We start from the raw sequence: 17,325 nt of genomic DNA, 5'->3' as shown, positions 1-17,325 counted from the left end.
TAAGTGCTGGAACTCATCTGAATCATTGCAAAAATATATTATCTCAGCAAAACCTTCAAGTTTCTTGTTATTATTATCAACATTAAAGGGCCTAATAAATGACACATCCTTTGCTGTTAAATGTACAACACAATTTAGAAAGATTTTTTACGAAAATAAAATTAGGCAAGTTTGCACTATTTTGCCCACCTATTTCTAAAGTCTGATTTACATCTGTTTTTAAACTGTTCCTTTCTACATTATAAAATACAATTCCGGTTGTACCATCAATAGTCATTTTTTAAAAATTCGTAAAGTGTCATTCCCTAAGAAAAATTAAATAAGGTTACTGCTAGTTTAGTTGTAAGTTGGTTAAGTTTTAAACATTTCGACCTAACTATGCATAACCTCCCTTTATTTTTCTAAGATGAAAAAAAAGGAACAATTTGAAATAAATAGGTTAGCCAATTAGTGCAGATTTACCAATTATATTTTATTGAATAGAATCATCAGGCCCGGTTTTAAGCGTAGGCGACGTCGGCGACAGCCGACGGCGGCACTTTTCTAGAGCGGCTTTTTCTTAATTTATTTTGTGTTTTCCCAAAAAAAAAAAAAATTTTTTAATTTTTTTTTTGTAACAAGAAATTATTTAATTTTTTTTTTAAAATTTCCAAGTTCTTCTACGTACTCACTCCATTTTTATAATTTAAAGTTATGGATTTTGTAGATTATAACATTTCCTATTTGTCCACAAATTTTTTGCTTAGGCGGCGTTGTATTTTACGGGAACTTTATTACATACTAATTTTTTCAAATAAATAATATAGAAATAAAAGCGTTTGTTTGTATACATGTTTTACATTTGGGATTTGGCGAAGAAGAAACAGTAAAAAAAAGTTTCTTTTTTCTTTTTCAGGGATGGATGTTAGCAAACCGCCAAATATACAAACAAACGAATTCTATAGGTTCATAAAATACGTTGACTAAGTAAATTAAAGTTCCAGAATATTCCTAAGAAACTTTCTTAAAAATTTTATTGAAGTTATCTTTGAGATATCTATTGTAAATTGTTATAAAAGTGTATTATTAAACGAACTTTAACTTTGAAAAAAAAAATTATTATACCCTTTTATAAATTGAATAATATTTGTCTAACAATAATTTTTATAAGTAAGTAGTTAAAGTTTGTTTTTTCGTTTTCTTTTTCATGTATTTGAATAAACTTGTTATTATTGTTATTATTATTATTAAATATAAAAATTTAGGTATATGTATCAATGCTATATTTTTTTTAAGTTTAAATTCTTTAAACGATACAATATAATGGACCGTGGTAAGAGACAGCGCTTGTCTGGGTCACAATACAAGAAAATTAGGCTTCAACGTGAAGCAAATTCTGCCAAACAGAAGAATGCTTTGTTGCACTTTTTGAGCAGGTCATCAAGCGAAAAAGCACTGGCACCTATAGTAGCTTCAACTTCAAACCAAAATGAAGTTGAAATTGAAATCGAAAGGGGTGGAGAAATAGAATATGCGGATAGTGTTAGTGTTAATGAATATAGAAATTCTGGAAATGATATAACTGCTAAAGAACCAGAAAATGTTGATGAAGTGGAATTTATCTCCAATTTAAGTGAAGTTGTTGTACAGAACGTCGATGATATAGGACAAAATGAAAACAATGAAGATCAAAGTGGTGAAGACCCCAAAACCAATAAAGATTTGCCTCTTAATTTTATGATCCGGCAAAATGGCCTTAAATAGATGGTAAATTTAAAGCATTGCTGATGAAGTATGGTCCAATTCAAAAATTGCCGTCTTTATTTCCCGAAGATGAACAAGGTAGAAAATTTTCAAGCTTTCATTTTTATCGCCGAATGTCTAATGGCGATAAAATTAAACGCACTTGGTTGGTGTACTCCATTACGAAAGACACTGTATTTTGCTTTTGCTGTAGGATATTTAGTCCGAATAAATTCTCCCTGACATCGCATGACGGCTGCCGAGATTGGAAAAATATTTCTGTTATTATTAAACGACATGAAACATCAAGTGGCCACACTACTGCATATCTAAATTGGAGAGACTGGAGGTGAGACTTAAATAAGGGGCTACGATTGATCAAATTAATCAGAAAATAATTATATACATACGAAGGTCGTGATGAACCGATAGTATCACCAGAACAAAACTTCAGAGTATCTTTTTTCAATCGAATATTGGACATCGCAATTCAAGCAATAAATGAAAGATTTACGCAATTATCGGAATATAACGAGTTATTTGGGTTTCTTTACAATATCGGCAGCAAACACTTTACGGATGATGAGTTATTGAAACACTGTAAGGACTTGCAGTTAGCGCTTATGTCTGATGGCCAATCTGATATCAACGGGGTCGAACTTTGGTATGAAATTAAAGCTATTGGGAGACGACTTGGTACTTCCAATAGCGATCCAAAAAGTGTATTAAAATGTATTTACACATCTAATGTTGTCGAAGTATTCCCAAACCTTTCGATAGCTCTTCGCATACTACTAACGTTACCAGTCACAGTTGCTAGTGCTGAAAGAAGCTTTTCAAAGCTGACAATAATAAAATCCTATTTCAGATCACAAATGTGTCAAAATCGTTTAGTTGGTCTAGCTACGATTTCCATCGAGAAAGAAATTGCTGATCATTTGGACATAGAAGATTTGGTTAAAGATTTCGCAGAATTAAAAGCTAGGAAAATTCACTTTTAATTACGATTTGTTTTTTATTTTTTCATGAATGGAATTTGTTTTGTTTTTTATTTTTGTATAAATTCAGATTTTTTATTTACTTTGTTTTTGTGTAATTTTTCGTAATAAAGTAAAAATATATTAAAGTTTGATTTTCAGTGTTTTTCTATTTTCCTTCAAATTGGAAATTATTGCATTTTTAATTTTTGCGGCGGCAAATTTGCATCTCGCCTACACATAGAAAACTGTTAGAACCGGGCCTGAGAATCGTCTTGGCTACATTATATTATTGTCTTTCTATTTTTTTAATGAACATTCCTAGTAAAACAGTATAAATAAGACAAATAATGTGTAATTAAGAAATTCATGTTACTTACCACAATGTTTTACGTCATTTCCTTGCAAAGCCATCTCTATAAACATTTACTACGTGAATATAATGGTTCCTTGAGGTTATCAACAAATTATAATATTAATAAAACCAAGAATGAGTAGACCTCAAGCACTGTCGTATATTTTACAACACAGTATACTAACAAAACCAAGACTAAGTAAAAAACAACAGCTCTGCCATATATTTATATAACACAATATACTAATGAAACCAAGAATAAGTAAAAATTAGCACTGCTGTAAAATTTTACAACACATTTACTAATAAATCAAAGATAAGTAAAAAAAAAACAAAACAACAGCTCTGCCCTATATTTATACAACTCAAGACACTAATGAAACCGAGAATAAGTAAAAACAAACACTGTTGAATATTACACAATAGTAAACATTAAAGAAACAATAAAAGTTTAATTACAACAACAAGGAAAAGGTTATAAAATAAAACCTTCCATGTTGTTTTGAAAATGATACTATGTCAAATAGTTTTTAAGTTGGCCGCAAGGGGTGAAGTGCACTAAGTCAACATAACATAATGTGCCCCTAAATGGCTGATACAAGAAAATTTGACCTAAAAGCACTCTGAAAACATGGTACTTTTTACCTCTTAAACTAATCAAACGTATTCTAAGATCTAACATTGATTCTGACGGCAATAATACATAGCGTAGTATACTTTTAGAAAGGTCTTAAAGAGTTGAGTGTATTAAGGTAACTATTGTAAAAGAGCCCTATGTAAACATAGTAGAATTTACCTTTGAAGTCCAGATCACACCACGTGGGGCGTTGTTATGTGGTGCATAACATGCTAAAAAGCTAGTAAAATCCTTACTTGAAATAGCCGGAAATATCTTTTTTTTTAATGTTTTCTTTTAATTTTCGCCGGAAACCAAAATCAATAAACAAGCAAAAATTCTAAAATACGAAGTGTCATACTTATTCTGAACGATAATACATTGTTTTGGCGATTACTCGCCAAAACAATGTATTATCGTTCAGAATAAGTAAAAATATTGTAAATCTCGTCTAATTTGTTTGAGAGTAATTAGCGGCTCATTGAGCATGAACAAGTTTTTAAACCACATTGGAATTACGCTATGCTATGTTATATATTGTAATTATATTGAATTACTTTATGACCGTAAGAAATATAACGTGTAAGACGAAATATATCTTATATAACAAATTTAATTTATCTTTAGTGCCTCAGGGAAACATACAAAAATTCCCCACAAAAATGCACACTGCGTATAAATAAGAGGAACCATAAGTATTGGCATATACCATAACTCCTGGTACTCTACTATCTATCGGAGAAAAACAGACTCCGGCGCGAACTTTAGTTTTTTAAAAGAGAATGGCGATCAAATAGTCGCCCCCCCCCCCTGAGCAAAGAGTCGGGACATATCTCCCTGTCTCTCCCGGGATTGGCGCCTATGCATATTAGAGGACAGTTTACAATTTAATAGAGAAATATAAATCTTGACTCATAATTTGCAGTCTATTAAGTCGTCTAGTAATTGTTATTTTACTTTATAAACTTTTTATTTTCTTTTCCATTAACTTTAAACTCTCATAGTAGTTGCTTGCAATCTAGTTAAAAGTACAATTAAAATAGTACTATTAAAATTATGACGCTTTTTTATTAGAAATTTATTACCCTTTTTTTTTAAAAATTATTGCATTATAATTTCTAATCCCAATTTTTCGTAAAATAGCCAGTTTTCTGTTTAATCCTTTTTATTCTAAGATAAAATTGTGATTAATAAAGGCTCGTTTTTGTGTTTCTTAAAAATACATCGCCTCAATCTTATCTATATTAAATTATGGTGAAGGAGGATGCATAACCCCCCCTGGATCCGTCACTTCTTTGCAGGAAGCTGTAGTTGCAGAATTTGGCGGCTCTGTTTAGTAGTGTTCACCAAATTACGGTTTTTCTTTCTTTCTTATACAACAATAACATTGAGAAAGGGAAAATCATTTAAGTTTTTTTAAAAAGATTGAGAATTTTGAAAAAAAGGTATTCCAAAACTAGTTAAACAGCTTATCGGTCATGTCGCACAATAAATTTACAGCGAGGTTTTGGAAAAAAAGAACATACTTTGAATGGCCTCCTTATGAAAACGAGTTGCAAGAGTTAAGAATGAAATTCCACCTCTTCTGCATCAACTTTTATTGCTAAAATTCTATTTCATTCTAAAGTAAGTAAAAGAGGCAATGTCAAAATAAACACTCTTTGTGAAGATGTTTTTATGACGAAACAAACGACCATCATCGATGCTTTAAACACGTGTTACTAGGGTTAAGTATTAAACGAAAAGCTGGATCAAATGAAAGTGAAATGACTAAGCAGGGTTGCCACCGTTATTTAAGAACAAAATGCCCTGATTTTTTTGCTTAAATTTTGCTTTTTTCCAGATTTTTGATTGTAAAAAGGTAAAATTGTTAAATACTGAAAGGTTGGATATAAAAATCAAACAATTTTTTGTTAGTAAAATACAATTGTTCGTTATTGACTTCTTTTTTCTTATGAAATATAACTAAAGCCTTTTCAAGCATCTTTATTTCTTAATTGTGTTCCTCACTTTTTCGCTTACGATCATTGCTTTTTGTAAGAAGAAGTTTCATTTAAGACATCCTGCTGTTTGCCAGCTTTCTTGGTGAATGTAATAAAATCCTTATTGTGTGTTTACATACTTCGTTCAATACTTTTTGCTTTTTCTTAAGTCCCAATATTTCCTGATCTAAAAGAATTATCACGATATTTTCTTTTTCTTTTGCTTGAGTTTTCTAACTTCCTTAAAATAGTTTTTATATTGAAACGAGGCACTACGAACAGCCTTCATCATTTCATTGTTTATTTCTATTTCGCGAGCCTTCAATTTGTTTGACACCATAAAATCCTTGATAGTACCACAAGATATAAGATAGTACCACAAGATATAAGATACTTTTCTTTAACGTTTTCACTGACAAAATTACTGTTAATAATGAAGCCTCACTCAATTGATGCTTGCTCATAACATTAAAATAAATATTTTATATAAAATATAAAAGCAGAACTTTTGACAAAACCTTGTAATTTACACCAACTTTAATGGTTACAAAATAAACTTTTCTAAAGAATTTCCTGCGTGAAAATTTTTCAATGCAGGTAAAAGAGTAGATGAACTTTCCTCTAACAACTTTGAAAATTGTATGAAAGCTTGATCACATTCATTTGAAGTAACATACGAGCAAGAAAGATTTAGATTTATAACGGATTTTATCTGATAAAGAGAATCAGCTTTTTGTTTAGAAAAAATTGACACTGGACTGATGCAAACAGTTGCTTCCAGAAAAGAAAGTCGATTCAAACTTCTTTCGAATAAATTTTCTAGGATTCCAATGATAACGAGACGGCAATGAAGCTGTCGATAACATCCTGAGATAACGCATCCTTTCTCCTCAATTCAGTAATATCACGTTCTGCAGCAAATCCAATTGTCATTAATTTTTAATGGCAGAAAGTTTTCCTTTTTAGTGAAATCAAATTTTTGAAGTTGCCTAGCATTGTCGATGCTGCTAAGAATATCTATAAATATGTTTTATAATTAAACCAATTCAACTTTTAACAGTTGATAATAAATCTTCAAAAACGAAGGGAATCGTTGGGGCACCGGTTAGATATCTCAGTAAGATTTTCTGCAACAAACTTACAATGTAACCAAAAAACCTCAATTTAGTCAAAGTTAACTCATCTTTTATTCCCCCTAACACTGTGTCACAGCTCTTGCATTTTGGTTGCTTATTAGTTTTAAAAGTCTCCCAATACGTGATACTTAAAAGTCTCCCACTACTTGATTATTTTTTTAAGATTCTTCTAAATTAAACAAAGTCTATTTGCAACTTTTTGGTCTTCAACCCAATTTGTTGAGCGAAACACTTAAGGAAAACTATCACATTCAGTAACAGTTCACATAATCAGCTCTTCTAGCCGGAAAATCATGAAAAAGGTTGTATGATGCTTTCATTAACGTCCCTATATTCCATTTAACAGATTAAAAGCCCCATGTATAGGGTGTTTCATTAGGACGGACAAAAAGTTTAATGCAAATTATATTCGAACGATGAATAATTTTTTTCTTCTTCATCCAGATTCTAAAACTACAGCTTTTAGCAATTAAAATAATGGAAAGATTAACAAACAAACAACGCATTAAAATTGTTGAAGAGAATTACAAAAATGGTTGTTCAACCACAAATGCAAATTAGAACACTTCGCGATTTCTTTGGTCAACATAATCGACTAACCATCAGTGCAATTAGAAAAATTGTGGCAAAATTTAAAAAACTGGGTCAGTGACAGATGTGAAAACAACAACTCGTACTCGCTTACGCCGTTCAGATGAGAATATTGCTGCAGTACGCAAGAATGTGGCCGAGAATCCAGGCACCTCAATTCTTCATCGACTCCCCTTTGCTCTCGTACCCAATTGACGAATTTACGGCGCTTTAAATGGTCATAAGGCTTGAGTTCTTAAGTTAATTGAATTTTGTAAGCGTGCATGCACTAATCTTTTGTCAAAATTCCATGTAATGTTGTTGTTGAGAGGTTCAAGAAAAAGCAGGATCGTGCACAATTCTTGTGCACGATCCTGCTTTTTCTCAAAAAATCATCTTTAGCGATGAAGCCCATTTTCATCTTAAAGGATTCATTAATTAACAAAATTGTCGCATTTGGGCTGATGGAAAACCAAAGAAAATTGTTGAAATGGCACTCCATGCACAAAAGGTCACGGTATGTTGTGCAATGTCTGCTAACGTAATCATTTGGGCCATATAAAAATGATGCCGGGAATTCTGTGACAGACGAGCGATACCGTGCCATGATTACCAACTATTTATGCATTAAATGATGTGGATTGTAAAGATCTGTGGTTACAACAGGACTTGTCACACAGCCAATGCAACAATGGCTTTACTGAATGTGAAGTTCTCTGATCGCACAATCTCTCAAAACAGTGAAGTAAATTGGTCACCAAGATCGTGCGACTTGACGCCTTTAGATTTCTTCTTTTAGGATCTCAAAAAAAAAAAAAAAATGTCATTGAAAATTTTGACTACGGGCTGGATGTTAACAAAATAATTTAAGAAAAAGAGAAAGATCCTTTTAAGCAAATGAGAAAGAGTTTCCTCTGTATGTAAAGCGTAATCAGGAAAAACTAGATCACCTACGTCAAACAAACGCGTTATCAAAAGACAGCATATTAATGGTAAAAAAGCTGGATTTCTTTTGATAACATTTTTCTTTTGATTTCTTTCTTTTGATAACATTTGTCCCAAGTTGGACTGGATTTAACTACCTAATTACACATAAAGGATATCAGAAGATATCTACACTGTTAGCTGCCTGCTTCTAACTCATCGCCTTCAAACTTGAGCACAGTGCTTGAAGTTCTGCTCCAGCCCAAAGCTAAAGCCAAAAATCTTGGTCTCAGAAACTGACGTTATAATGGATCAAGCTATATATGCGAAAGTGTTGTAAATCCTCATTAACCTACTCATATTGATCTTAAAAGATTCATTGTTCTCCAAATAGGCGCTTTTCACACATCTTTAATTTTTCTTGTATATTAGCAAAAGATTTAATGATATCTGGTTACAAGTCTGAATAAAAGAAGCTGATACCGCTGGTGAATGACTCCTTTATCTGCTTACATTTTTTTGGCATTTTATCACGAAGCAAATTTTCCGGCAAATTTTTTTGGACCAAAGAAGGTCAAAATTCTAAAGAAATTTTTTTTATTTTCAAGGTTAAAGTTCATTAGAACGTATTTTGAAGGGAAAGCAATATAATTGTGCCGTTAGAATTTATCAATATCTCAAAGATGAACTAACCCAGCTGAGGATAAAACATTTTGAAAGTAGGTTAGTTGAAAACAATCTTTCCTCGTTGAATCACTTCCCTTCTTCACCTGAGTTCATTAACTGTTTAAAGGAGGTAAATATGTTTTCCTTAATATATCTGTGAAACTAATGTTGATATCAAGATTATGCATTATTTATTTCTGATGAATTATGTTAATTTGAAATCTTCGTTTGATGATATCTCCAAAACTTTAAACTCTTACTCAAATGTGTTAAAAGATATTGATATTTTTGAACCAGTTACAACTTCATGGTTTTCCTTTATCGAAATCCTAACTTTGTTTTTTTTTTTTGCACTGCTTCGTTCAACAAAGGTTGGTAACTGGACCAGTGAGAGGCAACACGCCAAATGCTACTTTGGTTTTTTGCATATGATTTTCCGAACTATTCTCGCTTCACAACTATCTATTGGACCAAAATGATGCAACTTCTTAAAATTCATCCAGGTATTTATCAACAGTTTATGTAAGCTTGTAATCCAAAAATATTTTGTTTGGATTTCAACAAATTTTAGTTATAAAAATGGCTTTAAATTAAATCTTTATAATTTATTATCTTTTCGAAAAAAGGTATGGAAACTTCTCTGTAGAAGAAGAACGAGCCGATTCGTTTAACAAAGTTCCATCTGAACAATGCATTGAACAAACTATCAATCACGATCAGAAATGCCAAGGGAGAATCAGGTTTTAAAACCATTTAACGCAGGGTACTTACTAGTCATATTGCTTCAAAATTAATTTTAACTTTAAAAAATGACTTGGAATCACAACCAAACACAAACACCAAAAAATCTAAAACCATCAAGGAAAGATTTCAACAACGAATGTGTAGAGAGAGCTTTGATACTAATGACAAATTGGATTCCTTTTGAGCAAAGAGATTTTTTGGTTAATAATTAATTTAGAATAAATGATGAGTTAAAAAAAAATTATTGAATGCACAATACATAAATACTATATTATTCTTTTGAGTCCTATCCAATGGGCGTTGGGATTTCCTGATGGTAGCCTTGTCAAAACAAATCAGATGAACCTTCTTCGTAAGTTAATTTACTCATACTACTGTTTGTATAGGTATTGGTAATCCCCTCATTCAATTAGCAGTTTAACTTGAAATAGATGCCGAAAGCCGAGTTTATTTGTGTATTAAGAACATATTAGTCATTCAACAAAAATTATAAATACTACTTTTAGTATTTAGATAACATTTTATGCATAAGTTTAGTAATTTTAGTAACTTTTAGCAGTAAAAAAATCTTCGTTGGATCAAGAACGCTTTGAAGGATTTGACTTACATGTTCCTCAAAGTGCTGCATCAAAAACATGTGCTTTTAACGGAATGGCATTTTTTCAACAGTTCGCCAACATTAGACTCAAAACTTTTGGAGATACATTTGAAAAATTTAGTATTTTGGAGATACCCAATATATTTTGAGACAGACCAATACCAATCTGGCTCGATAAAATTATTCAATCGTGCTCGAAGAAGTCAATCAGGATCTTTATTAAATTAATACTCTGTTTTATTTATTTACTTGGTATAAGTTATTTCTGCTTCGGTATAAAATTAAGATTTTCAGTGAGAAAGTTATATCACTGCACACAAGTCAAGAAGAGGCTAATACAAAAGTATTTTTGTGCTCTTAGCACGCTGCATCTATTGGTTTCATAACCGTTTGCATTCGCACGGTTGACACGTTTGAGAATCGCTTGTTAGATTTTCTCAAGATGTTGTTTATTTGTTATAAGGTTTTCTCAAGAGGTTATTTTTTAGTTCGATTAAAAAAGTATATATCAGCGTGACGTCATCATCACCTATATTTGACCCTTAAAAGCACATTCAGAAAGGCACGTATAGTTTTTCCTTATTAAAGACAGCAACCTTAAACTATTTATCTAGTTTTTGTAGTGACCACTTCATTTTCAAAAAATAATTACTCGTAGCGTCCAGACTATTACTTAGTAGAATCATTTGCTTTTTTCATTAATTGTGATCAACATATGTGCATAAGGCACGCTAACGAGCGTTCGTGTTCAAAACCATTATGCTAAGTACCTAATGTTTTTAATGTTTACACTTAAGCGTAAACATTAAAAACAGTTTTCCTTTAGGCTAAAGGAAAACTTATTAGCTAAACTTTAGTTAATAATATATTACAAGTTTTTCAACTTTTAATAATAAAATAATAATAAAACCTATACAAAAAATAAAACAGCTATATTAGGCATAATTTTATATTTCACTTAAGTTCATAAAATGAAAGGTAGACTCTTTTACCAACATCTTACTTATTTTTATTTGGATATAGGGCTTATAATAAGCTCTTTAACCTAAATTTTAATTAAACATTTTAAACCTAGAAACCTTTAACCTAAATTAAATTTGAATAACCCTAAATTTTAGGGTTATTCGTTTTACGCTAAAACAAATGCTCGCTGTAAATTTCACTGCTGTACAAATAATTTTATTTATTTCATAAAGTAATTTATGTTTATGAATTTATATATTTACTTGTACATTTGATAACATCATTAGCAGTTAATTATTTCTTTTATTGCGATATTTGCACTTTTAAATTAATTTTTCTTCAATAAAACTTAAATCTATTTTAAATTTATAATGTAAAATATACAAATTAATATAAAGTGCAATAAAATTTATTAAGTTTTTGATATATAATTTAAAATAGATAATTTTAAAATTGAAATAATTGATTGTTTAGACTTTATCCGTTTCCAACCTCAAAGAAAAATTATGGAAAAAGAGATTCTTGGAATAAGTTATTAAATAGAATAGACAAAGATAGTAATAAACTTTTCAGTCCTTCTAAAGATTCTCGTATTTGTTCAATTCACTTTGCAGATGGTATGCCTACTGATTGTAATCCCTATCCTACGCTAAAAATGGACTATAATACAAAACGCAGGGCATGGATTCTATCTCCTCCATCTAAGATACGAAAAACTAATATAGCAAAGAATATGACATCGTCCGGCTCTTCGAGAATAGATCAATTCAGTTTAAAGATTTGTTATAACCAGGGGAATCCGTATAATCTCTTAAATAAACCTATTATCAGAACTAAAAAACCAGAAAATAGTTTTACTGAGGGTATGACTCCACTGTCTACTTTTATATCTACTGCACTTGGAAACCTATGTGAATAATCCTATTCCTACTTTTTCATCGTTGCCATCAGTAAGTAGTTCAGACAAAACAAACATATATTGCTTTAATGATAATCAACTAATTAAAAAGGAAAATAAGTTTCTTTACATGTTTATTTTTTCAATTGAATTATTAGCAATAATAAGAAAACTTTCAGTACTCATATTTAATTTAAAGGCTCACGAATTCTCGAAGTTGAAAAAAAGAATGATACTATACAGTACCAAGTTAAACCTCATAAAACTCCTTCTAATCAAATTATCAAGACAATAATGAAAAAATATACTTATGAAATAATAATTAGAAATGATAAGTTATGCAATTTCTATACTAATATATCTACCATAAAACTATTCTACAAGCTTCATGACTTCTTGCTACCATTTGTAAAAAGAAGGTTTAAGTCTCCTTTTGTATCTAATGCAAAAAGAACCTTACCAAAACACCATAAACAAATAGGAAGACCAAGAAAACTATGTTCTAAAGATGAATTCTTGCTTGTTTTAATGAAGTTGAGATTAGGAAGTTTGTATCAAGATTTGGCTGTTAGGTTTAATGTTGCATTTTCAACTTGTTCTGAAATTTTTCAATAATGGATAAGAGCAATTTGTTCAGAAACACTGAAAATTTGGCCAAAATATAGTTTTTTAGCGTAGCGTAATTTCAATAAGCTAACTAATAACGTAATTTCAATTAGCTAACTATTTTCTACTGTTTCTTATGATTCTAATGGTATAAAAAAGAAATACTGAAATAATATATTTAAACGTTAATATACGTTTGAAATTGATCGAAAACAGCTTTTTTATCATTATTAAAACTTAATTTTATCCCTATATACAAAGTTTTTTATTTTAGTTTTTGTAACATGCAAAGATAATGGGTAATTCTATTTTAATTTATAAAAGAAAATTTAAATATGTATTTATACAAGTTGTAAAAAGTGCATTTAAAAAATGCTTTTTAACGATTTTAAACTGTTTTTTATGGTGCTAGGACTTTTTACCTTAAACTTCCTTCACGAAGCCGATTCTTTTTTTAAAGAGAGTTTGTATAAGTTAGCTGCCCCAACTTGCCCCATTCGGAAATAGTGTAGTTTTAAAAAGTTCATTTTATAGAAAAAATTAGCAACTTTCATGTTTTGCGAGTTTTTCCTGACACGTCTGAGTATTTTTAATTTTATTTTATTCTAGTACATAGCTTATGTAGTTATCTCTGTTGTAGAATATATATATATATATATATATATATATATATATATATATATATATATATATATAAGGGTGTCCCAAAAATATGAAGTTTCAAAATATTGATGTCTCTCCCAAATAAATATGTCTGTATGGTAACAGTAGTTTACCTGCCAAATTTTAGCCCATTTGGACAATGTTTAGAGGTCCCCCAAGGGGTCGTAAGTTAACGATTTTGGTGTTTGATCGTTCGCTACCAACTTTTGATACAGTGTTATATGATATGATTGTAAATGTTTTATGATTTGTTTCTGCAATACCTTTTTTTTTTTAATTTCAAAAATTAGGTCAAAAATGATTGAAAAACAAGATTTTATTGAATTTCAATTCGTTTGAATATTAATTAATAAGCATTTATGTAGATTATGCAAATAATTCAAATTTTAGCTAGCAGTTCACGATTATATTTTGCAAAGTTTTTCCTATGCTGTTCAACTACTTGAATCAAAAATTTTTTCTGCTCTTTGTCTTTGGTGATGGTTTCATTGAAATGTTGTAAATGTTCCCCAATCTGCAGAGTCATTGATGCAAACCAGATTCCTCACAAACACTGCTGCAACTTGGAAAGAAGGAGTATCTGACCAGGTACATCAAGAAAACTGGCATCAATATTAGATGTTTCAAAAAATTTGTGGTAAGTATTTTCATCAGATGTGGGCCTCGATCTGCTTTCATCAGATGTGGGCCTCGATCTACCATTCACAGGTGCATCAGCACTGAGCCTGCATGAAAACCATGACTGAAGATAAACACGAATGATAAACCGATTCAAACGTTGAATACCTTGTAATTCTCGAGCTGTTAAGTTAAAAATGGTTTTATTTACGGTGAATAATAGTTCAATTTTTAATGCGTAGATGGCTTTTGCCATCCATCGTGCCCTGTGCAGTGCACCAGGTTTGCGAATGGCTACATCAAGCTGCAGCCCAACCATTTGTGCAGCAAGAAGTAGAAACTCTAAATATTCATCTCGTGAATGTCTGACCTCAAGTTGACATTTGATGAATGCTTTAATTGCATCTGAATAATTATTAAAGGGGTTGATCTGGCTTCTGGTGTGATTCATTTCTGTCCATTTTTTACGAAACCTTTTGAAAAGTAAAATTTCTGGTCCAGTGGATGGTCCATGACAAACATTGAATACATCGGCAAGCAGCACTTCAAACATATGATGACGGCAAGCCATCCATAATAAATTACGTTCCATGGCTTTTTCTAGAAGAGTGCAAGCTCCATTGAGTTTTCAAGTATTGGAAGTTGTTGTGTCAAAGCACATGCCAATAATCATTGATTCACACTTCCAAGATTTTATATGTTCATGAACTGCATCAGCAGCTGCTCGTCCTGATCCAGATGCTAACTTTGGCACTCTAAGAACTTTTGTAGTGCCATTAACAAGTGATGAGAGCAGGACAGGTAACCGATCTAAGTTGACCACACCAGTAACATCGGTCAAAAGTTTCCCATTCCAATGAACAATGGATTTTGAGGGAACATAATTTTCTTTTATAAGAGTTGCAGCTTGTTGACGACGGCGCTGACGATGTCTATGCATTGTACTCTTTGAAAATATTGTCTCTGATATCGGAACACCAGCTTCGTTGAATGCCGATGCAAGAATCATAGTTGACTTTCTAATGCTGGTATTTGTCCTATCCAGCACAGCTGCAACTTTGGAAGAATAATGTCTCTGCCATTTCTGCGTTGTGTTGTAGAATTTGTTTTACTTGAGCATGGTGATTGTACAAGAAATTCGTCATCAGATTTATCATTTTAAATTAGAATCATGGCAAAAGGATGATGTTGTTAATGTGTTGCACTGTCCAGTTGTTGGTCTGCAGCTGACTCTGCTGTTGATGATAACCCACTCCGTCCACGGTAAACAATTTTTGATACAGCATCTTTTGCTGCATTATCGACATCCCTGATAAATTGTTTTTGACGTTTAGCAACTCGTTTCTCTTTAACCATAAGTTTTTTGTCCACAGACCCAATCGATCCCGTTCTTGATTGTTGTTGTAATTTCAAAAACTGTCTGTCTTCATTAGTTTTTATCAACTGTTCAGCGTTGGCATGGCTGATGTCGAAAAGTTGACTCAACTTATTTGTGTATTCTTTTTGGTTCAATTGATCAGTGGAGTTATTTCTCTTACGATGCTTCATCAAACGAACTTGGTCAGCATACAGATCTTTAAATTTCTGTGATTATGTGATGTTTTTGTCGTACAGGCAGTCTTGATTTTAACCAAAATGGGAGCAGTTGCTCGTGCACTTGTTGTGCGGCTTTATTATTGTTTAGCTTCTGTAGACGGTGATAGAATACAAAATTTTGAATGAGATCTTGGCCTGAAGGGAGGCGAGCACCTGAAATGGTTTCTTTTGGAAAGCCGATAGGCCATATGTTATTGCTTCTGGTTGCTGTAGATTTAGCCATACCCTAAAAAAATAATACAAGTGCCAATGACAGTATAAGTGTTATTAAGTATAAGTAGTTTAATATTGTATTTCAATATTTTAATATATTTTAGAAATATTTGGAGAATACAATTAAAAAATGATTACATAATTGTTATATTATTAGGACAATAATTATCAAACCCACGAATTGCTGCTGTATTTCTTGTTTTTTGCACAAATTTATATACAATAAAACATGAGCAAATTGTGTTTACTAAAAATAAAAGTGAACAAAATAGCCATTTGGTCATGTGACAATAGCACAGCAGAAAATAATAATAAGTAAAAGTAAAATTTGTTTCTAAACTTTTGTTTAAAATAGCGAGTTGACTGGTCAAAAATATACATTTTATGCATTCTCTAATAAAGATTATCATTCTATAGGTAATTGTTGATAATATTTTAAACTCTAATTAATGTCAGCAGTGAGATAATTAAACTAGTTTGCATTTCTAGCTTTATTTCACTCATTTTGTGCATATTGTTTAAGATTATTGATATGGATTTTGAATTAACTCGATAGTAAAAGGGGGACCTCTCAAACTTGTTCAAATGAGCTGTAACTTCACCAATTTAATTATTGTACCCAAGAGACACTTTTCAGAGGGTGAGACATCAACTACTCAAAAAAAAAAAAAATTACCGTGCATTTCTGGGACACCCTAATATATATATATATATATATATATATATATATATATATATATATATATATATATAATTAGTAAAAAACACTTACTTAACTTTTATCTTCGACTTGAAGTTTTACCATTGCTGGAACATCAGCAAGAGTTACTAAATCTAAAAAAAAATTCAATTTATAGAAAAAAATATTTTACAGGAAGTTATAAATTATTATAAAAAATTTTTATAATAATTTTTATAATAATTTTATAATAGTTTTATAATAATTTATAACTTCCTGTAAAATATTTTTTTCTATAAATTAAATTTTTTTTGAGATTTAGTAACTCTTCCTGATGATCCAGCAATGGTGAAACTTCAAGTCGAAGATAAAAGTTAGATAAGTGTTTTTTACTAATTAATTATTGCTCTGTTCTTTAAGAACATTGAGCACTCTATTTGTAAAATACACTAACATAATTTACATATATATATATATATATATAAATATATATATATATATATATATATATATATATATATATATATATATATATATATATATATATATATATATATATATATATATATATATATATATATATATATATATGCATACAACAGTTAAAATAATTTATCTCTCTTTTTAGTTTAAAATGAATATAAAGTTTATTAAAAATCAGCTTTATTTAGTTATTAAAGACAGAGTTTTAGTCGATAAAAATGAATTGCTTCAAAATTTACTTTTTGATTACATTTTGGAAGTTAATCAGACAGACTTGCGTTCTTCTAAACAATATAGAAGTTTAACAATATAGAAA

At 30.6% G+C, this 17,325-nt stretch overlaps 2 protein-coding genes across 2 annotated transcripts; both read left to right on the top strand.

Moving 5' to 3' along the window:
• The first annotated feature begins 1,086 nt into the window (after positions 1-1,086).
• On the top strand, positions 1,087-2,583 carry LOC136081984 (uncharacterized). Its single transcript, XM_065800490.1, has 2 exons — positions 1,087-1,149; positions 1,276-2,583. Exon 2 carries the CDS (start codon positions 1,303-1,305, stop codon positions 1,741-1,743), a length of 441 nt encoding a protein of 146 aa, XP_065656562.1. The 5' UTR covers positions 1,087-1,149; positions 1,276-1,302; the 3' UTR covers positions 1,744-2,583.
• LOC136081513 (uncharacterized) lies at positions 1,767-2,723 on the top strand. The gene is made up of 2 exons (XM_065798835.1): positions 1,767-1,821; positions 2,137-2,723. Exons 1-2 carry the CDS (start codon positions 1,767-1,769, stop codon positions 2,721-2,723), a joined length of 642 nt encoding a protein of 213 aa, XP_065654907.1.
• Positions 2,724-17,325: the final 14,602 nt, after the last annotated feature.

Source organism: Hydra vulgaris, chromosome 06 (assembly GCF_038396675.1).
Source record: "Hydra vulgaris chromosome 06, alternate assembly HydraT2T_AEP".
Taxonomy (NCBI): domain Eukaryota; kingdom Metazoa; phylum Cnidaria; class Hydrozoa; order Anthoathecata; family Hydridae; genus Hydra; species Hydra vulgaris.
The sequence above is the reverse complement of the archived record's forward strand: the minus strand, read 5'-3'. Positions and strand labels throughout refer to the sequence as shown.